Source organism: Danio aesculapii, chromosome 2, assembly GCF_903798145.1.
Source record: "Danio aesculapii chromosome 2, fDanAes4.1, whole genome shotgun sequence".
NCBI lineage: Eukaryota > Metazoa > Chordata > Actinopteri > Cypriniformes > Danionidae > Danio > Danio aesculapii.
Genome location: NC_079436.1, coordinates 16,254,621 through 16,274,425, shown reverse-complemented (window position 1 = coordinate 16,274,425; position 19,805 = coordinate 16,254,621). Strand labels below are relative to the sequence as shown.

The window sequence follows — 19,805 nt, the reverse complement described above, 5'->3', positions numbered from 1 at the left end:
ACATTCAATGCCTAGCCAACGTCTAAGGACAATGTTATTTTGACGTATAATAACAACGTCAAATGACGTTGATATTAGGTTTTGTTTGAAAGTGACCAAAATCCAACATCAAGCCAACATCTTAAACCGACGTCATAAGTCAAATACTGACATTTATTTATCAGGTATGGCAACCAAAATCCAACATCTGATAGACGGTAGTGTCTGATAGTGGTAACGTCTACACAACGTCAAGCTGTAACATCATTAGATATTGATATTTGGTTGATTTCAGGTTGGACGCTGGACATTGATGTTGGCCTGATGCTGGATTCTTATTAGAGGTGTGAACCTACACTGGTCTCACGGTTCGGTTCGGTTGCGATTATCATGCCATCGATTCAGTTCAATTCAATATCTCGGTACATCATAGTGCATAGAGTTCAGATGCAAAAACCCCTAAGTGGTGTCTGAAATTTCCATCGAAAATAAACATTTTTCTCAGCCTCCTTTGTTTATGTTGAGATATTTCACTTTAAAGACCAGGAAAAGGACTCATTCTTTGCCATAAAAGTTATATTACTGAACATACACACAGAAGCCTAATAAAAATGCTCATTTTAGAGGAAAAGTTCAGATGGCATTTAGAGGTTTTTGCATCTAAACTCTTCATTTTTATTTTTATATTATTTGTAATACAATTTTGTCCTTAAATACAAACAGTCAAATATTTGAACTGTACCTTTAAAAACAAGTACAGGCACAGAACAACATGAGCATTTATAGCAAATAAACAAATATAAATATTCCACTAGCTTACTGAGCCTTGCCAAGCGAGTTCTTACACCTCTATGATATATCACACGCTTAACAAGAAGGGCTGCAATTGGCACTAATGCTCTGGCGCTGTTGATAAACACTGATAAATGGCAGTGGCGATCCCAGCTGATCCATGATAGATGCGGTGAAGAAAACTCGCTCTGCAGTGTCTGTATCCAGAAGTAATGCTGTAACAGCTGAGAGGAGAGGTAAAGTCACGCCAACTGGTCAGAGGTCCACATTAAGAGAGAGAAATTAGGTTTACTTTCATTTTCTCAATCGCAGTGAAACAGGGGCTTCTGCTGTTCAGTGTCAGTGAAAGACTGTCCAGCAAACTCCCAAGCAGTGGATTGTGCACAGTTTCTGCGTTTTTAAGTAGTTGGAGTGTTTTAATTACTCACACTCGCCTCATTAGCCATAGTAAGTTACCGCGACATAGCGCATACGAGATAAATGACATCAATACATAATAACCGGTTATAATTATTACTGAACCGATACAGAATTGTACGCATCTGCATTGCAGTGCACCAAAGAAACAATAAATTTTGACACCCCTAGTTCTGATGTCAACTCGATTTTCATTTCTAAACAAAATGCTATGTCCCCACGACATTGGAGTACAATGTCAATCTGGCGTCATGTTGACGTCTTGTGCCTGCTGGCTGTTTAAGGCCATTCCGGTCATCATACAGTAAACATCCGTCATCTTCTCAGCAGTGACATGCATCAAAACTGTCTCTAGGTCAATGCGTATAAAGATTTTGGACATCTTCTTGGACACTTTTAATGGTTCCAAACAGTTTGCTGCAATTATAAATAACCCATGTCTTGAGGTAGTTCATTATAGGCGATTTACCTTCTATGTGCGATTTGATTTGACAGAAGTCATAGGACAGATTTTTATAATCCCCATAGACAAAAAAGAAAAGTAGTGGAGGTTGAAGCAAAGTAGTGGAGTAAAATTACAGATACGGCACTAAAAATGTACTCAAAGGAAAGTAAAAATACACATTTTTAAAACTACTTAGTAAAGTACAATTTATGAGATAAACTACTCAAATACAGTAATTTGAGTATTTGTAATTTGTTGCTTTACACCACTGAGTGGTTGTAGCTGTTAGCTTGCATTTTACAATCATCAAATGACCATGGTTTACACAAAAAAATACTCTTTAATGAGCTACTGATGAAATAAATAAAAAACACCAACATCTTGGATAACTCGAGGGTGAGTAGATTAACATAAAATTGTCATTTTTGAGTCAACTTGCACAGAGAAAGATTTTCGATTAAAACTTCAGCATCGTATAGAGAGTATTATCGAGGTAATAAATGATCCCGAAGACCTGCCAAAGCTGAGCTGTTTCTCTACACATTGATGTTATTGCTCAAACAGACAGGTACTTTTTGAAGGACAGGTGGACTGGGAAAACACGCTCCCGTCTATCAGTGCTGGGCCTGAACTGATTGCTCATAATTGTACTTCATGGGGGATGTTCTTTTTCATCTGGGCTCCAAACATCAAACGCAATTCTCAATTAATCCTGTCTATCAGACCCACTTTATCGCCGAACCACTCCAAATATAGCCCCTCCTTTCAGCAGAATCAAAGCCAGCTATTTTAAGATGAGCGATTCTTCCATTGCTTAAACCCTAATCATTGTCATCAGAGAGCCCTACTTAGGGCTCAAGTGCAAAAAGCATCTTGAGTGGGCGAATTAGAGTTCGCTCTTTAAATATCACAATTTCTTAGCCCAGCTTCAATTGAGCATGAAAAAAAATCATGAAATAATCTAGAATTGAGGACTTTTTTGATTTTAAGAGTACAATGAGCTTGATGATGATATAGGTCGTGTTTGGAGAACAATGAAACAAGGTCAGATGAAAGCACGTGATTAATGAATAGCATGAAAGTAATCAGAGCACAACAGATGCAGTAGTTTGGCTTAATTGATTTGAATGATGAGAACTGCAGTTTTCCATGCTTTGCTTCTGATGATATCATAAAGGGGGATTGGGACAAAGGAGTGAAATAAAGAGTGGAGTTTGCGCTGGCCATCTGTTGTGTGTAGCTTTTAATTGTCATCGAGAAACCTATTCATCGAAAACATAATGGAAATATAGGAGATCCTCTATAAAATATTCAGTCATAGTCATTCAAATATACCTATTATACAGTGAGGAGGAAAAAAACTGTAAAACTTAGTATTAGCTAATACTGTCACAAGCTGGAACAAAGTGAGGGACAAACAGAAGTTGCTTGTACAAAAAGGGCAATCCAAAAACGTGGTCAAAAAACAGGCGGCAAACAGGATCAAACAATAAACAAGGCTAATGTCAAAAACAAACAGGTGTGGTGCATATATAGTCCAAATGATAATTGATTACAAGTCTCAACTGTGTAGGTGTCATCAGCTGTGATCAGAATCTAGTGCACAGGTCTCAAACTCAGTTCCTGGAGGCTCCAACCCGAATCAAACACAGCTGATCTAGTAGTGACACTTTGATTAGTTGGATCAGCTGTGTTTGATTGTTTGATGAGCAGAATGAAGCGCCAACTTATCCAGCACGTTTTAAGGTGCGGTCACACTTGACTTTTCTTCCGATAGACTTCCATTCATACGCACGCGAATGCGTCAGACCGGAAACGCGGGGTCATGCGTCGAGTTTCGCATGTTGCTGCAGTGCAAAGTTCAAGCTTGGTGAACTCTAACCTGCTAAATCGCATCACTTGACTGCGTGAGAGCAATTGAGGATCAAAACAGGACCTCTCTGGGCAAAAATGTAAAACATGGAGCAATCGCTCGCTTTTTTAAATGTCTAATAAGCTTGTTTGATCCCGCCCCTTTTCGCAGCGCCGCACGACAGAATTTCGCACACACAAAGCCCGGTGTGACCATAGCTTCACGCAGCGGATGCCCTTCCAGCTGCAACCCATCTCTGGGAAACATCCACACACACATTCACCACGTACAATTTATCCTTCCCAATTCACCTGTACCGCAAGTCTTTGGACTGTGGGGGAAACTGGAGCACCCGGAGGAAACCCAAGCGAACGCAGGGAAAACATGCAAACTCCACACAGAAACGCCAACTGATCCAGCCGAGGCTTGAACCAGCAACCTTCTTGCTGTGAGGCGACAGCACTACCTACTGCGCCACTGCTTCGCCCTGTGTAAAACATATGCTGAATAAGTTGGCGGTTCATTCTGAATGTTTTAAACAAACTTTATCAAGTGACAAAAACAGTGTAATTTTACTTTTATGTTCATTACCTACTGACATGAGGGCAGTGAAATGAGAGAACAAAATAAACATAAATGTTTAACTGCTGTTTTCTCATCATTATCATTTTTGTTTGTTTATTTTGTTGTTATTATACTGTTGAGTATATTGTAATATAAACGTATTTTCAACGTATATTTACTACTAATCAAGGAATGAAATATAACTTTGCAGTGAGTTTATATGGCCATTAATATAATTTAGTCTCTTTAACTTTAAAAAGCAAGCCTGAGTATGAATTTTTTGGCTTGCTTCCAGTGGTGCTCCTACATTGTAAGATGGTCCATTATTTTTTACACTATTAATGGAAAAGCCAGTTTTCATTCACTTTTAATGTAACCTTTAAATTTAATAAAAGTTTGCCCAAATATCAATGTTAGATTCTTCATTTGTAACTTGCTTAAAGGCCTTACAAAGGGGAATGAACCATTCACTAACCACTCACCACTACAGCCAAAATGATTTGCAGTACCCAAGATTCAAGCACAATCTCAAAACGATGAGGTGAAATTCAGAAAAGTACAGGTAATGATACACGAAAAAACTTTCCAATCTAGTCAATGTTGCTGGGCAATTTTGGTCAATGATGTCCTCAATGGGCAATCAGGTGAGACACGGGGCAACTAATTAGGGCAACCAGATCAAGATACAATTTTGTTACCCATTCTTAATAGGACAGTAGCCAAGCAACATTGCTCTGCCTGGCAACATTGCTCAAAAAAGTTGTCCCATGTAACACTATACCTGAATAATTCACAGAAGATTTGTTAAAAGTGAAGTAAACAAACAATTTGAACTGTAAATTAAACAGTTATTTAAACAACATCTAAAATACTGTCACTTTGTTTTAGTCAGGGTGCGAATTACAGGGGGTTTGAGGTGGTGTCACGGATTGGCCAGGCTCTTCCACCAACATCACGCACCGAGCACCTTCACCTGAGTATTAACCACGCACAGCTGCACCCAATCACTCCCATTCACTATATAAGCACACACCTCACTTCACTCAGGGTCCGGTCTCGTTCCTACGAAGCGGACTCTGAGTGAACCACTTCCTAGGTTTCACTCCCCTACGATCCCAGCAAATATACTTACCTTATCTCTGTTTTCATTCCAGTCTGTCCAGTGTTCCAGTTGTCCTGTCAACGTTGTGTGTCTCGTCAGTCTGTCTTCCCCGCAAGTCCTCTGGTGTGTGCATTCGGTCATCCTTCTGTGTCTGTCATCCCACCTGGCAAAGAGAATCATCAGTTCATCCAAACTCCATTTCAACTCTCAATCATTATCCAAATTACTCTGCTGTTGTAATAAACCTCATTTATACTTACTCCCCTTGTTTGTCCGTCTGCTTCCGTAACAGAAGACCGGACCATCAACTACCAACAGCATGAGCACTCACGATCCCCTTCAGGAGTTGGTGGATTCATTGAAGAGAGTGCTACTACCATCTGCTCCACTTCCCGAAGCACCACCAGCACCGAGCACTTCTTCACCGTCCACCCACTCATCCAGTCCCATGGCTCGACCAGCGCCCTACTCTGGCGGGGCGGAGGAGTGCAATGGATTTCTCCTACAATGTTCTCTGGTATTCACTATGCAACCCGAGTTATACCCTACAGATCGGTCCAAAATCGCATTCATCATCTCCCTTCTCTCTGGGTCGGCTCTTCGGTGGGCTGAAACCATCTGGCAACAGTCTGGGCCGGTAACAAATTCCATTCAGTCATTCACCCAATATTTCAAGGAGGTTTTTGGTCGCGCGGATGCCGAAGTAGCAGCTGGAGAACAGTTATACCATCTCAAACAGGGAGCCATGTCCACTCAGGATTATGCTCTCAGGTTCCGAACTCTGGCTGCTGCTAGCGGGTGGAATGAGCGATCTCTCCTCACAACCTACCGGCTCGGACTAGAGCCCAGCCTCCGGTTACAGCTGGCCGCCCTCGATGACACGATGGGATTGGAGAAGTTCATCCAACACTCTCTGCGCTGTTCCGATCGTCTGAGGGTCTACCAGCATGATCCTCCACCGGTATCACAAGCACTCCTCCGTTCGCCAGAGCCAGCCGTCCCTCCAGAACCAGAACCCATGATCATAGAATCTGGTAGACTCACAATCACCGAGCGACAGAGGAGGCTGACCCGGGGTCTGTGCATGTACTGTGGTGCCAAAGGACATGTCAGGCTGGACTGTCCCATTCGTCCAACACGCTCTGTGGTGAGTTTGTTCAGTTCTCCCATTGAAAAAATGCATCCTCTCACCACTAATGCCCAGTTAACTACCCCTTCTGTCTCAGTTTCAGTCACAGCCCTCATCGACTCCGGGTCAGCAGGAAATTTCATCTCGCACGCCCTCTGTCGCCGACTACAGCTTAACACCGAAGCCTCGACGCACGTCTACCAGATTCAGCCCATAACCAACGATATCCATTCTCAGGCACGTATCCATCGAAAATGTGAACCCGTCAATCTCCAAGTAGGACTGCTCCACAAAGAGGAGATTCAATTTCTGGTTCTGGAGGGTGCATCGATGGATATCATCTTAGGGCGCCCGTGGCTGGTGAAGCACGATCCCATCCTCTCTTGGGGCACAGGAGAGATTAAGAGATGGGGAGAAGAATGCAGATCCAGCTGTTTTCCCGATCTACCCTTACAAATTCAAAGACCCCTTACCGTCTACGTCACGTCTGTCGAAAGTCCTGTCGAGAAAATATCCATTCAGATCCCGAAGATCTACTCCTCATACGAGGATGTATTTTGCCCCAAGAGAGCTTCCCAGCTACCTCCACATCGGCCATGGGACTGCGCCATAGACCTGCTTCCAGATGCTCCTATGCCCAGAGGTAGGATCTACCCGTTGTCCCTTCCGGAGACCAAGGCAATGGAGGAGTACATCCATGAGGCTCTGAGTCAGGGGTATATCCGTCCATCCACGTCACCTGCTGCCTCAAGTTTCTTCTTCGTGGCTAAGAAGGATGGAGGGCTGCGGCCATGTATCGATTACAGAACCCTAAATCAAGGTACAGTCAAGTTCCGGTATCCCCTTCCTCTCGTCCCTGCGGCCCTGGAACAACTCAGATCCGCCAAAATTTTCACCAAGTTGGACCTCCGCAGCGCCTATAACCTGGTGAGAATACGTGAGGGGGACGAGTGGAAGACTGGGTTTGTGACCCCTACTGGACACTACGAGTACCTGGTCATGCCCTATGGTCTGGTTAACGCCCCCTCCGTATTCCAAAACTTCATCCACGAAGTTCTCCGGGAGTTCCTTCATCTCTTCGTCATTGTATACATAGATGATATCCTGATTTACTCCCGGAGTGAGGCCGAACATCGCCACCACGTTGCGGAGGTCCTGAAAACCCTCAGGAAACACCGCCTGTACCTCAAGGCTGAAAAATGCTCCTTCCATTCACCATCTGTTCAGTTCTTGGGGTACATCATCGATCAAAGAGGGGTTCGTATGGACGAGGGGAAGGTCACTTCCGTCATCTCCTGGCCCGAACCAAAGACCATAAAGGAACTCCAACGTTTCCTAGGATTTGCTAATTTCTACCGACGTTTCATCCAGAATTACAGTCTCATCACCGCTCCGCTCACCAACCTGTTGAAAAATAAACCCAAAGCACTACCCTGGCCTCCCGAAGCCGCCGCAGCCTTCCAAAACCTAAAGGAATCCTTCACTCAAGCCCCACTGCTGACTCATCCTGATCCTGACTTGCCGTTTGTGGTCGAAGTGGATGCATCGACCACCGGAGTGGGAGCCATCCTGTCCCAGTACCACGGTACTCCTTCATTACTCCATCCATGTGCCTATTTCTCCCGGAAGCTCAGCCCGGCGGAAAGGAACTATGACATCGGAAATCGAGAACTTCTGGCCATCAAGCTCGCCCTGGAGGAGTGGCGACACTGGTTGGAGGGGGCCAAACATTCGTTCCAGGTGATCACAGATCATAAAAATCTCCAATACCTAAAAGATGCTAAAAGACTCTGTCCTCGTCAAGCCCGTTGGTCATTGTTCTTCTCCAGATTTCAGTTCTCTATCTCATATCGACCAGGTTCAAAGAACATCAGAGCAGACGCACTTTCCAGAATTCACGACCAGCATGAAATTATTGAGACACCGGCCAAGATCCTTCCCGATCAGATCACTATCTGTCCCATCCAATGGTCCGCTCCTACAGTAAACGCCACTCCAGAATCCAGAACTCCGCCGGGCTGTCCCCCCAATCGACGCTTCATCCCTGAAAACCAACGGGTAGATCTCATTCATTCCAGCCATACATCTCTGGGCACAGGACATCCTGGGGCCAACAACACCCTCTCGCTGCTATCCCAACGCTTTTGGTGGCCGAACATGGCGAGGGATGTGAGAAGATACGTCCAAGGCTGCAGAGAATGCGCTATGGCGAAGAGTCCTCGCCATCTACCTGCTGGTAAACTCCATCCCTTGCCCATCCCAAACCGCCCCTGGTCACACCTAGGAGTTGACTTCATGACAGACCTCCCATTGTCTGAAGGTAACACCTGCATTCTAGTCATCATAGATCGATTCTCTAAATTCTGTCGTTTGATTCCTTTGAAAGGTTTACCCACAGCCCTAGAGACCGCCGAAAACCTGTTCAACCACGTCTTTCGAAATTTTGGGTTACCAGAAGATATAGTCTCGGATCGAGGACCCCAATTCATCTCCAGACTATGGAGAGCATTCTTCAGACTCCTAGGTGTGACCGTAAGCCTCTCGTCTGGCTATCACCCCCAAACCAACGGCCAGACAGAGAGGAAAATTCAGGAAGTGGGGCGGTTCCTCCGGACCTTCTGTCACGGTCACCAAAACTCCTGGAGCCAGTTTCTGGGCTGGGCGGAATACGCCCAGAATTCCCTGCGGCAACCTACCACCGGACTCACGCCATTCCAGTGCATCCTAGGGTTCCAACCTCCACTCTTCCCCTGGGATGGCGCACCATCTGATGTCCCCGCAGTGGATTACTGGTTCCGGGAGAGCGAGAGAGTCTGGGACGATGCTCATCACCATCTCCAGAGGGCAGTACGCAGAACAAAGGAGGTATCTGATAAGAGGAGGATTCCAGGCCCCATCTATACTCCAGGACAAAAGGTCTGGCTCTCCACCAGAGATATCCGGTTGCGACTGCCCTCCCGAAAATTAAGTCCCAGATTTGTTGGTCCCTTCACCATTCTGGAACAGGTCAACCCCGTCACATACAAATTACAGTTACCACCACAGTACAGAATCCACCCCACATTCCACGTGTCCCTTCTAAAACCCTTTCACGATCCTCTGATTCCCTCCACAGAGCCTGGCCATGAAGAGGAACCTCCTCCCCCCCTGATGTTAGAAGAAGGGGCCATCTACCAAGTCAAGGACATCCTACGGTCCCGGCGTCGTGGTGGTCAGCTTGAATACCTCGTCGACTGGGAAGGATACGGTCCAGAAGAGAGGTCATGGGTCTCCAGATCCGATATACTAGATCCCGCACTTATGGAAGAGTTCCACTCCAATCACCCAGAATTTCCAGCACCTCGAGGACGAGGTAGACCACCACGACGTCGGAGGTTCAGGCCCTCAGGAGCGGGCCCTGGGGAGGGGGGTAATGTCACGGATTGGCCAGGCTCTTCCACCAACATCACGCACCGAGCACCTTCACCTGAGTATTAACCACGCACAGCTGCACCCAATCACTCCCATTCACTATATAAGCACACACCTCACTTCACTCAGGGTCCGGTCTCGTTCCTACGAAGCGGACTCTGAGTGAACCACTTCCTAGGTTTCACTCCCCTACGATCCCAGCAAATATACTTACCTTATCTCTGTTTTCATTCCAGTCTGTCCAGTGTTCCAGTTGTCCTGTCAACGTTGTGTGTCTCGTCAGTCTGTCTTCCCCGCAAGTCCTCTGGTGTGTGCATTCGGTCATCCTTCTGTGTCTGTCATCCCACCTGGCAAAGAGAATCATCAGTTCATCCAAACTCCATTTCAACTCTCAATCATTATCCAAATTACTCTGCTGTTGTAATAAACCTCATTTATACTTACTCCCCTTGTTTGTCCGTCTGCTTCCGTAACAGGTGGACTGAGCCCCCTAATTAAAGCTTGGTCCTCCATGAAGGACGTCAAAACAAAATGTATGTAGGGTCAACCTTTTAATAATGAGAAATAGCTTTCGCTGATCTGTATCTTAAAGAATAATATTATTAATTTGAATAATAAATACATTTGAACACCCCTATAATAGTTCATACCTTTGTGAATGCATAGTCACGCCAATCAGAAAAAAACTGAAAAAATTCATTCAACACTCTGAAATTGATCTAGAGCACCGTAATTCTTAACAAGACACTTTTCTTGTAAAACATTTGTTTGTATCTACATATAACCTAAAATTAAGGTAACATTAGTTTGTATAGTCTGACCTACAATAACCTCTGAAATAGCTAATCAGAGGTCAGGATACATTAAATATCCCTCAAACACTGAAAACTTAAATGTGTTTTATTAATAAATTAGATTAATTTAAATAAATTCATATATTTGATTAACTGAAGCATTGCCAAGTAAGTTGACCCTCCCGATCTTCAATGTTGTATACTTCACACCCTGGTTAGTCAAATATACTTACACTTTAAATACACTACACTGTGTAGATATTAAAAATGTTGTTACTTTATGAAGCAACTTCAGTAAATCTACAAGTTATAAAACAAATCTAGTAATTGGTGTGTGTGTGTATATATATATATATATATATATATATATATATATATATATATATATATATATATATATATATATATATATAATCTACATTTATATATATATATATATATATATATATATATATATATATATATATATATATATATATATATATATATATATATATAAAATCTACATTAAGACATTAAGAACCTTGCTATGTATGAAAACACAACAATCAAAATTTTCTGGTGGACAAATGTGTTTTGCAAGGTCTATGCTTAAACAAACTATAGTGTCTATATAACAAACACTAAAAAGTGTTTCTAATAGCAAAAACACAAACTATTTTAATTCAATTATAAATATTATTTATTTATGAGTACCTGTGGGTATCATTTACTGTAGTATGTCTGTCACTTCAGTCTATAAATAGGCCTTATATTTATAGTTAATTAGTCTACTACGACCAAGACATCATGTGGCAGAACAACAACTAAAACAGACTGATGTGACGCTAAAAAAATGTATTTCAGTGTGTAGCGTGCCATTCGTTAATTTAACTGAAAGTAGCTGTCAACACGGGCTCAAGTCAACACGCGAGTGCAGAATCAACAGTAATGCAAAACCGTTCATGCCTGATTTAAATCAACTGTGTGAGAAAAGCTCTGACTTTAATGTCTCTACCTGATCTTGTTGAGACGATTTTCCCGGCGCGCTGGACTCGGCTGCAGTCATGCTGAAATTGGGGATATAAACACTGATGCAGGCGCTCCTCAGACGAAATGAAAAGCTTTACTCTCAGTGAAACCCATTCGGTGATGGATGGAGAGAAAGAGAGAGAGAGAGAGAGAGAGAGAGAGAGAGAGAGAGAGAGAGAGAGAGAGAGAGAGAGCGACTAAACACGCTTTATTTCGATTGAGACAGACGACGCTGCATACTGTACGTCTCGCGCTGAACAGCAAACATTCAAACATCACGAGGCGTCGTGCAGCAGCAAGAATACAGCAGGAGTAGTTTGACTAAAAACACACCATTAATAGTTTTTCATCGAGTAAACAAAATTCAACATTATAACTTATATAATTACAACTTATACAACTTTTAGAATTATAATTAGTGAGTTTCTTATTTGATACTGCCCATCGTTTTATCACGACATTTCTTGTGGAAACGTTTACAGTTTTAAGACAATTTTTTACGGAAATGACATGCTTTAAAATAATATAGGCTACATGAACATGTAACTTAATGTGAATATTAAGAAAAATCAGCTTCAATAGGTTTGTAGCAAGCAGAAGAGTAGGCTAAATGATGACAGCATTTCATGGGGTAAACTAGGACTTTTAACATGCAATTTTACTAATTTGAAAGTGTAATTTCATGTGTTAAGAAAAACATTCTCATGTCATTATAATATTTGCAAATAAAAAAGAGTAATATCTCTTAAAATAACCTTCACTTTTTCATTTTACAAGAGTGTTAAGTTTACAAGTAAATGTCAGTTGATATTTCAAAACAATATGCTGATTTAAGTAAATAGTAGATGCTGCACAGATGACACTCAATGTTGACTTATGAGTCTTGTCTTAGAGCAGTCATGAAGCGAAAAAGCACTTTGTCCAAAAACAATTAAGCTAAATATGAAAGGTGACAGGTGTAAGGAGCAACAGAGACTCGTGTTCACAACACCTGTAGGCTTTCAGACAGGTTTTTATTTATTTATTTATTTATTTATTTTCTCCTAATTAAAGAATCCAGTAGCAACCAAGCAAGATTTATTCAAATAAGGTATATTATAAAAAATTAATAATACGGTTTACTATTTTAGTAGGTAGTGCTGTCGCCTCACAGCAAGAAGGTCGCTGGTTCCAGCCTCGGCTGGGTCAGTTGGCGTCTCTGTGTGGAGTTTGCACGTTCTCCCTGCATTCGTGTGGGTTTCCTCCGGGTGCTCCGGTTTCCTCCACAGTCCAAAGACTTGCAGTACAGGTGAATTGGGTAGGCTAAAAACTGTCTGTAGTGTGTGAGTGTGTATGGATGTAAGTTGGTGGTCCATTCCGCTGTGGTGACCCCGGATTAATAAAGGGACTAAGCCGAAAAGAAAATGAATGAATGAATGAATGAAGATCATTCACTGGAACCACAGAAATACCTATTTAAAGAATAAACACTATGCCTTTTTGTTTACACCAGGTATGAAGATGCATTTTTGTTAATCTGACAAGTGGATGATGCTAATGCAGGTGCAAACAGGGTCATTTGACATTGTCCACTTCAAACTATTTCCATGTGTAGTCGAAAAAGCATTTGCCTGTATTGCTTTAATATCAGTTCAGTTGGTCAGAGCTTGTTTCATGTCTTCGGCCCACCAGAAGCTACACATGCACCAGCTCCTCATTCAAGAGTCTCTTTCACCAGCACTGAGCCCTAATTTAGCACATCTCTCATCTCCCACAAGACATGTCAGACTGCACCTTCCCATTTATTTTGTACAGAAGTCTGTGTGCCATCACCGTTTTATCACATTCATATGGAAATGTAGAAGGAGCAGTCTGAAACCTGCAGCTTAATGAGTGACAGTAAGTTCAGGTCTACAGTATATAAGTGGGGAAAGTGATAGCATGACTGCTAGAGAAGCTTTGTACATTTTCAACTCCATACTCAGCACTGATGCTCTAACAAAAAAGAAATGAAAAACTACTGTTTTTGTCAGACAAATGTGATGAAAGGAAAATTTAAATGTTTTTATTTATTAAATAAATTTCTTACAAGTACTATTCAAAATGAATAATACATCATATATACATATTTAAAGTGTACTCTGGTCTGCAGCAACTAAATGCAAATTAAAAAAACAACAACAACAAACTGATATAATCCCCCCCCCCCTTCATAAAATGAAGTAATAATATAATTTAATGTAATGTAATATAATATAATATAATATAATATAATATAATATAATGTAATGTAATGTAATATAATATAACAGTTGGAGAGGATGAGAGACACTTGCATCTCAGCATGCAAAGCTATTTCACAGAGAACTAACTTTTAATAAAAAACAAGGAGGCATGAATGACACCCATCTCACCCTTGACCTGCAGAATATCTTGTAAAAAGATCTGAATGGCAAGGAAAAGGTATGGGAAGCAGTTTCCTCAGTGGTTGCTGTTGATGGTAAGTGTAAAAAAAAGTGCTATGAAGTGCTATGATTACATGTAATTAAGTTTAAATTATTTTACATGAAAGCAGTGGATTGAATGAGCATTAGTAACTGCACTCCAAATGTGTCCAACCCAGGCTCATTTTGAAAACGGTACCTCTATATACAGTACATTTCTGGAGAGCCCCAAATATGTCCCAGGATTTACGTTTTTTTGCAGTTTTGTTTTTCGCAAGTTCACCAGAGGCCGCTGTGTATGCTTTTTGACATATTTCTCTCAAATTTCTCTCACAAGTGCTATTTGCGCCTGCTTCTCTCGCTTAAATCTTACTAAGGCTGCTGTCGACTGACTGTTTGACTGACTGAAAGACTGACCCTCCCTCCTCCTTCCCTAAACCCAACCACTAGTGTTTTCAAAAGCACTGATTGATTCGCCCACCCACCTCCCTATCCCCAAATGACAGGGTTTCAAAAAGCCCTCACCTGATTTTTACCACGTTTTTTAGGTTTTACCACATTCTCACCCTGTTCTTTACTTGTTTATTTTATTTTTTGGATTCTGTTTTTGTCATACCTGCTTTCTGGAATCGTTCTTCACCTGACTTAAACCCCGTTGTCGTGGTCAACTTCTCTCTGCGTCTCAAGCCCGTAGCGTTCATTTTAAAAACTAAATGCAGAGTACACATGCTGCAGATGGACTTCAGTCTCATCCGGGTCATGGCAACAATCAGGGCTGGAGTGAAACTCCTTTTCAGCCCTGGAGTTCACAACTGACTATATTAAAATAACATTATTTCCAATTCAGTACTTCAGTGAAGATTTATTTGAACAGTTAACACAATGTAATGTTTAGCAGTATCAGAATCTATTTTCTGTAAGAATTAGTGCTCATAACTATCTTAACCTTGAAATGAAAAAATATAAAATAAATACAAATATATATTAAGCTATATGTATAAAATAATTAATTAAATGTATTGAATTTTCTAATGACACTACCACATCTTTTTTAAGGAAACAGCTACTTCATAACTTCAAATATTTTTATAAAAATGAGAACATTAAACGGTTGCTAAATCTTCAACACTATTTTTTAAAACATCACAATGTCCTTTTCTGAAATATCTGAATATATATTCTTTGCAAAATTGTTTACAGATATCCAGTCCTTAAGCAAATAAAGAATAAAACAAGTATTGCACTGTTATCTGCCAGACATTTTTAACCACAGTATTACTTAATGATGGCTTTATCTTTTCTCCCTTTTTAGCTTTCTGATCAAGTTGAGTCAAATTTATTTGTGTAGTGAATCATCTGATTTATTAATTGTCTCAGGGCATTTTTCATTAAGGAGGTGTAATATTCATTAACTTTAATAATTCGAATTCTTATATTCACTCAAAGACAATCCTACCTGCCCATTCTAGTGTGTTGGGCTCATGACTGATGCTTGGTAACGTTACGAGCCCTGGTTCTTTACTGTTAGCAGCAAACTGGACAAGAGGCTACTGCTGCTGCTGAAGAGCTACAGAACAAGTAAATGTTCGGTACATAAACGGTGGTTTGCAGACATCATTGTTTTGCTCCTAACTAGCTTAACGTTAACTTACCATCCGTTTCATCGTCTTCATGTTATGTTGTACTCTCGCTGCCGCTGGTTTTAACGAAAATGTACTCCTCTTTTTAAATTCTGGCATTTTCAGTGCCACCTTTGCGCTTTTTGTTATCAATTTTTCATCTCTCGCGTATCTCTTAACAAATGATTTTGCTGATGAGCAAGGTGCCGCTGTTGGGGAGTCGAATGATAATTACGTCATCATTAAGCTGCCATCATGGGGCTGCAAGAAAATAATAAATTAAAAAAGTGAGGCTATGGTCAAATAAATAAACAAATGAAAAAAGCATGACTGCTGAGAGTCCAGGCAGCTAGAGACACAGGCCCTTGTGGCCAAAAAAAACGAACCGGCCCACCGGGAATCCTCCCAGTCCTCCCGATTAGCCAATCCGGGCCTGGCACCAATTCCTCAAAATTATCTCACAGTGTTCCAAACAAAATTTATATGAGGATGTAAAGCTAACAAGGATACTACAGACAACAGCCTCTAGCATCAGTCACTTTTGAGGTGAGATGAATGAGGTTCAGTTGCACAGATCCTACTAGCTCTCCCCTAATCTTGACTCCCATCTGAGTCATGGCACCAATATAACTCCTCCAGTTTTCCCATTCTACTTATTCACTCAAAGAAATAGGAATCAAATCAGCATTTGGGATGAAGGTAGACTAAAAAGCAGACTTAAGACTACAGTGTCAAGTAGTGAGGGAGGTTTACTCATGCAGTTCCTGCTGCCTGGTCTCCATTACATAGCAAAATTCAAAACATAAGTACTGGCATCCTGCATCTTCTTCACCATGTTCTTTTTCTCATATTGTATTTCTTCAAACTGTCATATCAAAATAAAGGTAAAGGTTTTCTGTACTTAGCTTAACAAAACAGATCTAACTCATACAGTCAATATTACTAAGAATGTGTGCAAGAAACAGAAATGTGAATGGATCTATTATAATTAAATTTCTATAGCAATTAAAATACTATTTTGTTTGGTAAATCCCTTGAATAAGAACACATTACATTTCTTTCTTGCAGTCTCACTTTACAATGATTGTTGCCATGGCAACTAACACCAATTACCATGTCGTTTGGCTAACGGAGAAGTGAGGAAGTGAACAATCATTTCCACCACCTACACCATTTGTCATTTAATTATTTTAAATGCATGGCACAGAAGTTGTAGTAATGAATTGATCTGGGTGCTGGAAATAGAACAAACATATTGTTAGCTGATACAACAACGATACAAATAAACTACACGTGTTACATTATTTTAAGCTGTTTCAAATGTCACACAGGAAAAATTGTAAATGACACTAAAGATATCAGACATCTGCAGTAATTACTGTGGAATGAAATCATGGAAGAATAAATTTTCATTTTAGAAAAAGAAATGCTTATGAAAGGATGTAAAATAAGAATAATGCCTGATATGACTTGTGCTCAGAAGACCCAGAATCTGATCACCAACAATAGAAGTAACCAGCTGGATAGCACATCTTTCAGTATCAGTGAAAAACGGTTTACTAATGGACAGCTTGAGCACTAATTTAAGCAGCAGTTGATCGGTCTATAAACAACCTTTCAAGGCCGAGGCCAAGTGACGGTAAGCTAAATGCCAAGTCTAGCATGAATTCATTTTCAAGTCGTCAAGTCATATCATGAGATGTTTCACAAAGCGAGCAACACCTTTCCACCATTACAAAACATAAGCAATGAAAAAAAATAGAGCAATTGTCCATTTTTTAAATCTACTTCCAGCCTTTCTCATGTCACTAACACACAGCTAATGCACAGAGATGTTGCATTAGTCACACTTCAAGGTGCTAACACGATAGATATACTAGCATGTTGATTATGTAGCGCACTTCATATCCAGTAGCTATAAAGGGATGAAGGAACAAGAAAGCTGTCCATTATGTTTTGGCTGTTCAGCGGCTGATTAAAAAAAAAAAAAAAAGGTGAAACAATCGATGGCGGACATGTTCATTCAAGTGCAAATAACAGCAGACTTCATATTAACAAAACAGAAAGCAGTTGAAAGTGTATGGCATACTATAGAAGTTCATTCATTCGTTCATTCATTCATTCATTTTCTTTTCAGCTTAGTCCCTTTATTAATCAGGGTTCTTATAGTCAATTAAATGCCTGGGAGCATTATTAACAGATGTTAAGCAGACAGTCTACTAATACTCAAATGGACCATCAAAATAAAGTGTTACCCAAAGTTCTTGAATATTAGAGATAATTATTAATACTGTAGTAGGTTGTGTTAAACCACGTGGTTCTGATGACATGCGAAATTCAGATGGAGGGCAGAAAGGAAAAAACTGAATGGGAGACATAGAGGAAAGTCCATATTTTTGCGATTTTATCATTATAATAACCACAATATGTTGGGCATGATCCTTATATCATGATGAGGACAGAGTTTTCTACTGAATTAAAATATATTTGCCTGTCATTGAGGCGGTAGATACTGTATTTTATTACTACCCATGGTGGTCTGGGGCTCTGCACTTTTCAGGGTGAGTGCTTCTCAGTGCCCGAGAGCATTGGGGGCCTCTCCCCCTTTTTGTAGGGTCCAAGAGCATTCAGAGGCCGGTCTCGAGAGGCTGGTACCCCAGTACATTTTTTGGTAGCATGGAAACACCTACTACCTCCTGTTCCCAGTGAAAAATGGCTACAAAATTCAATTTTGTGCACGCCCACCCTGGTTCAACAGTGTTACACCCACCGTGGTGAAGCCAGAACAGGATTTGGTTATGGAACGGGGAGCACTGACTCTTCTAATGAAAAGTAGGATAAAGCGGTTTCCCCAATCGGCAGAGAGTCGATTTAATTTTTCATTTTTTCCAAAAAACAATGGAGGACTGCGTCTTATATTACATCAGATTCTAAACCGGTCTAAGGAAATCTAAATTCAGTCCGAGGACTGGTGTGTCACAATAGACCTGAAGGGTTATATATATATATATATATATATATATATACAATATGTCAAACAGATTCAAATTAATTAATTGCAATTAAAAGCAAGAGACAAAAGCAAGGTGATTTTTTAAAATGGATTTAAAAGCACCAAGGGATAAGCATGACCTGATATGTAAAGGCAGACCATTCCACAGACGAGGGGGAAAAAAGTCCTGTCACCTTTTGATTTTAACCGTGATTTGGGAACAACTAGCTAAAACTGGTTTTCCAACCTAATTTGCCTCAATGAAGTATGCCAGTGAAGAAGCTCACCAATGTAAGTAGGTGCCAGACCATTCAAACCTTTAAAAACAAATAACAAGTTACTTGATTATTACGCCAGAATGAGAGTAGAGTTCCTAACCATATCAGAAAATAGCAACTTTTCATTTTCTGTTATAAAGCACTTATATAAAGCCCTTTTCTTCATTTCTTTCATGGTTTCATTCTTTAGATGGATATTAATTGTCCATTTAGTTAAAATGTCTACTTTGCAGCTTTTAGTTTTTAATTTGATTTATTCAAATTTGACATTTGTATGTTTTGTAGCAGAAACTTTATTTGTTTATTAAATTGAAAATGATGTAAAAACAATATTTTAAAATAGTGTAAAATGTATTTTGTATATGACAATGCTTAATTGAGTAGTTACACACGCACATACAGACAAAAGAAATCTAAATTGTGAATTGGCTCTATGCATAGCTAGAGTTTTAAAGCCAAAGACAAACTTTCGGCAAAAGCTTGTGACTATTTTCAATTTCACAAGGTTGTTTTTACAGCATCGATGTTGTTATGTAATTACAATACATTCAGTTAAATAGACTTAAACAGTCATTTAGTTGTTCAAAAGTAAAGATGTAAGACCGTTGTAACCACTAGCTCCGTTAGTAGCAACAGGCTAGCACAGAAATTCCACTGAAAATACTGGGGTAAAATAATCACATTTTAAAGACATGGCAGGGGCAAATGGAATTTAATGCAGTGCTCCTTTTCCGATCTGAGACCCACTTCATATCGTATATCTAAAAGGCAGTGAAGATCGCAAATTTTTAAAGAAATCAGATCTTAAACGTGACAATTTGGAATTGGAAGGACAGTTTTCCGGAAGCCCTTGGGGTGCCTGGCTGAAAATTAAAAGTCTGTGTGCATTGGTCAAACATACCAACTATATCTCATGGCAGTTCATAACTTTTTGATTTAGTGGCTAATTTGTATGAAATCATACGATCTCATTCGTACAATTTAGTACGATTTGCTT

General features: G+C 40.4%; 1 protein-coding gene across 3 annotated transcripts in view; it reads right to left on the bottom strand.

Moving 5' to 3' along the window:
* dpp6b (dipeptidyl-peptidase 6b) overlaps positions 1-19,805 on the bottom strand; it is a 239,238-nt gene that overhangs the window by 126,770 nt on the left and 92,663 nt on the right. The window contains exon 1 of one of the 3 annotated variants that reach the window (XM_056473717.1): positions 11,483-11,565. The exons of the other annotated variants lie outside the window; for them this stretch is intronic. Within the exon in view, the coding sequence (XP_056329692.1) occupies positions 11,483-11,533 (51 nt within the window). The 5' untranslated portion in view covers positions 11,534-11,565. Of the gene's footprint in view, positions 1-11,482; positions 11,566-19,805 lie in introns of those variants that run through there. 3 annotated transcript variants of the gene reach the window in all.